The sequence below is a fragment of the Pterocles gutturalis genome, unplaced genomic scaffold (assembly GCF_000699245.1).
Source record: "Pterocles gutturalis isolate BGI_N339 unplaced genomic scaffold, ASM69924v1 scaffold39564, whole genome shotgun sequence".
NCBI classification, from domain to species: domain Eukaryota; kingdom Metazoa; phylum Chordata; class Aves; order Pterocliformes; family Pteroclidae; genus Pterocles; species Pterocles gutturalis.
In genome coordinates, this window is record NW_010134621.1 from 21,497 (window position 1) to 28,555 (window position 7,059).

Consider the following 7,059-nt stretch of genomic DNA (forward strand, 5'->3'; position numbering starts at 1 on the left):
CTTGGCTTTGTGCTTTTCTTTCCTTTTTAGGTACTGAGTAGGAAAATGATTCATAAGTGTTAAATTTAATTTAATCTGTCGCCCGTCTTCAGTCTCGATTGTGTTACGTATAACACAAAGGGATGGAAAATGTTGGGTTTTTTAATAGAAATTAAATCTTTGGGTAATAAATGTACTATTCCCTCTTGCCCAGGGACAGTCAGAATCATACACTGACAAATCATAGCCTACTATGCTGAATCTCATTAGTTATAATTTCTGTAACTACTGCTTTGTGCCTACTGTATAATACCTTTTTCTTTCTTGCTGATTTAAATGTCAGATTGAGCTTCAGTTTAAAGATGCTTCCACTTTTCCCTGGCTCTGTAGCATCATGTGAGGATGAGATGGCATGGATTTTGCCACATGGTGGCAGTAAAGGCTTTAACTACTACTTGGTTAGTTGCTAGGAATGCCTTGTAAGTTGTCCTTACAACTTCTTTTTACGAAACTTTTTTTTTAGGTAAACTGTCTTTTCTCCCCAAAAAAACCCCCAAAGCAACAACAAAAAAAGCCCCAGCAATTTCCCACTCCTATGCATGTCTCCCCACCCCCACATTTTGTAAGTAGTTAGCCAAAGAGTGCTTTGCACATGCTGGAGTTTAAGAATGAGGCATGGAAAAAAACCCCAAAACTTGTGGCGATTCTGAAACATCTGTTGGGCTTAAGCTGGGAGGTTTAGTCTTAATGTTTGATATCTGGAGCTATCAAGATTTCCCTTCAGGAGAGTGCTAGATGTGTCAGTGAAACAAAGGGGTATTATATGTTGTGAAGCTCCCAAGTATACTTCAAAACTTTTGCCTTTACATTGGTCAACGCTGAACTTGAGCCTGAGTCAAACAAACCAAATGTAAAGCTGCTGATGAAGTGGTTTCATAAACTGATTGCAGCAGTGGTTAATCTCATGAAATTACATGAGAGCAAATAGTTGCTTAGCTGTATATTAAGAGTTAAATATGGAGGAATATGGCAATTAAAACCTCTAAATCTGACCTAATGAACTAGAGAATGATATTTTGACAAGTGCTGATGTTTGACCATTATTAAGACTATTTTTATCTATAGGAAAATCTCATTTATACTGCTGATCCTGATTCCGTTGAAGTAAATACTAAAGATATGGACAGTACTTTAAGCAGAGCATCCAGGGCAATAAAGAAAACATCAAAAAAGGTAAGGTACTATAATGATAGTGCCTTATAGGAAACCCCACTTGAGTCAGGGAATTGTGCGAGTATTTTTGTTTCAGGTGTTTCATAGCAGTTAAAGTAGTGACAGGAAAAACTTAATCTGAGCTAAAACTCTTAAGTATAAGCTCCTTAAAGAAAGAAGGTGGGGAGTGTTTGAGGTTTTGACTGAGTAGTTTTGGAGTATTTGTATATAGCCTTAAGTATTATAAGTATTATGTAGTAATTTTTGAGTCTGTTATGGAACTTACTCTGTTTAAAATATTAAATCTTTTAAATACATTGCAAAAAAACCCCAGCCCTCAGCTGTAACTGGTTTTAGCATATTGAATGGAGTTTTAAAGCTGAATGCAATTATTTAAATTCAAGTACCTTCAAAAGTAGGATGGGCATAGAGTATGGTTGTCCTGGTAATAAAACAGACTTCGACATAGTAAGGAAGTACTGAGCACTGGTGTCTGTGTGTGTATGCTTTCCTTTGTGTATGGCTTAGCTGCTTTCAAATGGACTGGGGACCTGTGCCATGTTCTGCTAAGACGATCTGGCTGGGAGGTGGCAGGAAGGCTGCCTGTCTGTTCTGTCAGATTGGCGGGGCACTAGGTTTGGTTCTGCTAAAGTTTGTGGCATGTGAGAAGGGATGACAGAATGATGCAGCAAGGGGGAATCTGTTCACCATTCTTGGCAGCCTTGCAGCAGGTTTAGTATGTTCAAGATGATAACACTGTTTCTTAGAGAAATCTGTAGAGGCTGCTGTATTTTGGAAGCTGCTGAAGACTAAACTGAGAGCAACTTAAAGGAAGGGGGCCTGACTTTGCAGAACCCAAGGGATGTGGGGAAGCCTAGTTAACTAGTCCTTATTTTGACATCTCTGCTGCTTCCACACATGTTGTCTTGATATTTGGATGGGGCAGGAAGAGCAGGAAAAGACAGATAACCTCACGGGTGTGTTTGTCCAGCTAGTTGTAATACAGTCATATTAACATTTGATACATGTCCTACAGATGGTCAAAATCTGAATGGTAGACTATATTGTAGTTCTTACCGACTGATTTTTGTCAGTGTATAACTGCTTGTCAAACTCCTCAGGTTACAAGAGCATTTTCTTTCTCAAAAACACCAAAGAGAGCTCTTCGAAGGGCTTTAATGTCGCATTCTGCAACAGAAGGAAGAAGTCCCAGTTCAGCTAATGAGGGTTATATAGGCAGCCGACTGACTAGTACGTCATCATTAGCGGTAAGTGATTGGACTGTGCAGGCCAAATAAGTAAGCTTTTTAAGATCACAGTTATTTTCATGTTTGGTGCTGATCATACTTTAACAATTTGAAGATCCACAGTGGAAAAATTTAACTACATTCATAGATGTGTTATTTTCTGAGCAAGAATTGTTTAATGAGAAGGCTTACTTGCTGAAAATGCAGAAAAATCTGCTGTATGTACTAGAAACTGGGAGCTGTCTTGTACAATTAAGTTGGAGGAAAAAAAAACAACCCCACACCCTTTTTTGCCAGAGATGGAATATGTATCCTCTTCTGAGAGAGTGAGAAGTTTCCAACAGAGTCTTATGTTGGGTCATGCTTTTTTGCTTTTGGACAACATAGACAAGTTTGATGTACAATCCTGAATAGTGTGGTGAAAGTATCAGTGAAAGTAGTGAGATGATAGACAGCCCGTGAAACAAACCGGGAAGGAAGGGTAGAGAAATATAGATGCTGCAGCCTGAGAGTTTTTTATAATGGCAAGGGAATTATTTCCTTACACATGTTTAAGAAAACTTGGTAAAATAATATTGTTTCTGTATCTGCATACTGCAACTCTTCTGCTATGCTTGGCTGCGTATTGCAGCTTTCTTCTGCTGCATTAGGTCAAACTCAGTTTCCTAGTACAGTCTAGTAAAGCAGACTAGATTTGGAGGATTTTTTTCATCATCTTTGTTTTTATTGTAGTGTTTGAATAAATCTGTGTGCTGAGTAAATGTCTACTTTAAAGTCCATAGTTTGTAGGACAGAAGGCCAAGAATAGGATTTCCTGTGTATCTTTCTACTACTGCCTGATACGTTGTACCTTAATATAGAGACAATTCAGTATGTGTGGCCATTAAATTGTACAACGTAAAGATACTGCCCTGCTCTCCTACCTGAGACAGATGTGAGAAAATATGAATTAATAAGGGAGGAAGTATCATATAGACTCCCTTGCTTTAGAAGAAATAAAAAAAAAAATCTACCAGTGTGGCTATACCCCAGTTCTGTAGAGATTTTCTTCCTTCCATTATGATTGTTACAACAATTTTGTCTACATTTTGATACAGCACTGTATCTCATTTCTCATGAAAATGCAAGTCATGCACTTTTCTCTCTGTGCATGTCTACCTCATAGAAAGGTACTTTTTTCCATAAAATGATAGGGACTTAGAGGAGTAAAAACTACTTTGCTATTTCAAGTTCTTCCCAGAGTTCTTGGACCTCTGTGATAGTAAACTGCATCTTGCCAGTAGATCATGCATTGTGTGTGATGTTGTGTGGTTTGTTTTTTTTTTTTTTACCCAATCCCACACACCACTGAACTTGCCTAAAGCCTCTTTGGTTGAACCATAAGGTTGAGGGGAAAACAGATCTGGATTCCAGCCCCTCAAGGTGGGATGCCAGCGCAGTTCTTGAGTAGGAAACTACAGCTGCAGGAAACCTGGCTTGATTCTGCTGAGAGAATCAAAGCTGTTATTCAGAATTATTTTATTTAAATAAAATCCTGGCCTGTGCTTATGCGGGGGTTTTTTTGGTGTAGAAAAACTATAAAGTGAAAACATCTGTAAAGCATGGATGCTTGGGTTTTTTCTTATTTGGACTAACTCTTGAACCCCTTCCTAATTGTAGATTGCTCGGTCATCTTCTATGCGCAGCCTAAATGGATCTGTCAAATGTGGTGTTAATGTTCATCGCTCCAGTTCTCTTGATTGGAGCTCTCAAAATTCTAGGCCTCAACCTGTGCTGTGTCCTGGCTCTCCAAATATTCATCTTTCAAATGCTGTAGAAGAAAAAACCTCTTCCAACTTGGAAAGCTTAAATGGTCATATGTTGGACAAATCATGTCCTATCCCTATTATTATTACCACCTGTGGTGATGCTGGAGATGATAACCATTGTGGTGCTGAAAAAGTCTGTACATCAGATCCTGACTGTTAATGACCGTCTTGCATAAGTGAGCAAAAAATCTTGATTCCTCTAGATTAAGACAGCATGACACAACTATATAAAATCTTAGCCACAAAGTCTTCTAAATGGTGTTGGGTTTTCTTTGACTTGTTCTAATGCACAGGGTTGGAGTCAACACTCATGTGTGGTTTAGTTCTCTTTCTGGTTCTGGGTGTAAAGTTAATTCTTTTACAAATACTTTTAAACTTAATTTTTCTAAGGTTTTTTGTAACTAATTTCTATACAATTTAATTACTTCTTGTTTCAGTTCAGTTGTCCAAGTGGCAGTGTAGCTCACTGGCCAGAGTTCTGAGGACTTGAATAACTTAGTTGCAGGGAGGTCTTGAGTAGCTAATTTTACCTATTTTGTTTTTTAAAAGTTTTTTTAAAGTTTTTAGTCCCCCATCTGTAAATAGAAAAAATACCCTGTACAAAATGCTTTAGAAACTAATAAGAGGTGCTATATAAAGAGGAGTTTAAGATTTAGTTTTCAAATATTGCCTCTGACTGCAAATAGAAGATGTACCATAAGCAGGCATTAGACTTCCTAGTGAAGTGGTATATCCTTACCTGCTCAAAACATCTGTGTTTAAAAGATTCTTGAAGCATGCAGATGCAGCAAGCTGCCTAAATACCATGACCCGTTTATGTGCTGAAAAGCTTGGCTGTGCTGTGAAGACCAGCAGAAGATTGCTTGTGAAAGTATCTTGAGGTCTAATGTAAAAAATATAAAATCTCAGCTGATCCAGACAGGTTACCTTTTAGTGCTACGTGTTGATGTGTTGGTTTCATTGTCCCAGGCTACGCTCCTAGTGCCAGAAGAGTAGGCTTTTTGCCTAGTTTGTGCCCATCCAGGCACAGCTAAAGGGAGCTTTGACAAATCGTTGTGATGCCTATTGCCTTCTGTAACCAAGAAGGCATGTATTCAGCATCTGATTTGGGGCTCAAAGCTGGTAAGAATACAGAAAGGTGTAGGATCTGAGGGGAGCTCTGTTTCTCTAGGAGATTATCATAGTGTATCTTGCCTTCAGTTTGGAGGAGATTATTATAGGAAAAATTGTGAGGCAAGATGTATGCTAATACTTGGTTAACAGCTACTCTTCAAAAATATGTTGTTGTGTTCTGAATATCTCAAGGCTGGTAATAAGATATTTCTTCCACATTTTTCTTAAAATATGTGCATTCTGCTCACTTGGTGCTGTTTAACTTGCTGTTCAAAATCTAGAAATGCTGAATCATTAATCTTAAGCTGCCAATCTTAAATGTCTTCTGTACTGTTATGTTCCTTTTACTATGTATTAAGGCTGAGACGTGACTACTGCACTATTGACACTGGTTAATAAATGATCAATAACTGTTTTTTTTCTTCTTCAACAGGGTATTTCTTCTCCTTCCTTGGTCAGTCTTCCCTCAATCTTTGAAAAAAGGAGTCATACATTAAGTCGATCAACAACCCACTTGATATGAAGCAGGTTTTAAATACAATGCTGTATTGAAGTGACTGACAAGCAGCTGGCTGTTCAAATAACCTGTTACTGACATTAATGGTACCTTAGTCATTGGCACTTAGCAATGATTAGCAAAATGTTAGATAACACTAAGTTAATCACAAGGGGTTTTTAGTTGTATTGAAGCAGATCAGCTAATCAGTGGAATAAGTGACTTGGTCTTCATTTAAGACACAGTATTCCCTTGCACAAATGTGTTTGCTCACCAACGTAATAGAAACATTTTCTTCTATGGAAATTGTCCCCTGTAGGAAACAAACTACTTTGTCAGTTTTTTGAAATGAAGATGATGTTCACATAACTTACCGCTAGTTTGGATGACTCTTATGCTTGCCTAACTTCATCAATTGGCAGAGCACTCTAATGTTTGCATTGTTCATTTCTGAAATGGACATGCATTATGAAGTACCTGACCTTTCAAGTATGACACTTAACCTGTTGTACAGCTGCTTATTCCAGGTATTTTATAAATGTAGTTGTTTATAAAGAAATAGAATGAAGTTTCTGTGATTATGTTCTTCTGCAGCCTCACTGTAACACAGTGGTATGTTACATAGGTTTATCTGAACAGTGAATTTAAAGGCTATGATTGGCTTTGACCACCAAAAATGATCAATTGAATTCTTTGAATTTCTATGAAGTGGAAGTCTGAGAAAAATAATTACACTGCCTTTTAGTAGGGCTGTTAAACCCCCAAAAGCCCACACCTTCTACATACTTGTTTAACAAATAATTTTTTTAATGCATGGGATTATTGGTGTGACGTTGTAACTTGAGGGCCCAATTTTGGTGTGTCAAATTTCAGGTGTAGTACTCCTAAGGCTTTTACCTGGCTTTCTCATGTATTTGTGTCTTCCTTCAAAACTGTGTGTTTATTTCTTTCATCTCCTCTGAACAGTTAGTATGATGCAATGCTATCTCAGGAACTACCTAAATATGTATATTTCTGCATTTCCTTAACAGTTTAACTGTCTGTATTTGCAGGAGTTCTCAACTTATGGTTTCTTTTTAACCACCAGTGTCTTGTCTTATGTCTGTAATTAGTGATGCTTCTGAATGTTTCAGACTTAACTGTTTTTTATATCTCTTTTTGCCAATCTAAGCAATGTAAATAAACTGTTTAAAATGACACTGCT

The 7,059-nt window shown here is 37.6% G+C and overlaps 1 protein-coding gene across 2 annotated transcripts in view; it reads left to right on the forward strand.

The window, feature by feature from the left end:
- Positions 1–6,438, forward strand: part of ECT2 (epithelial cell transforming 2) — a 25,553-nt gene extending 19,115 nt beyond the window's left edge. For both annotated transcript variants that reach the window (XM_010081645.1, XM_010081646.1), the window contains 3 exons: positions 1,105–1,212; positions 2,313–2,459; positions 5,793–6,438. In XM_010081645.1, coding sequence (XP_010079947.1) covers positions 1,105–1,212; positions 2,313–2,459; positions 5,793–5,882 — 345 coding nt within the window. In that variant the 3' untranslated portion in view covers positions 5,883–6,438. The remainder of the gene's footprint in view (positions 1–1,104; positions 1,213–2,312; positions 2,460–5,792) is intronic.
- Positions 6,439–7,059: the final 621 nt, after the last annotated feature.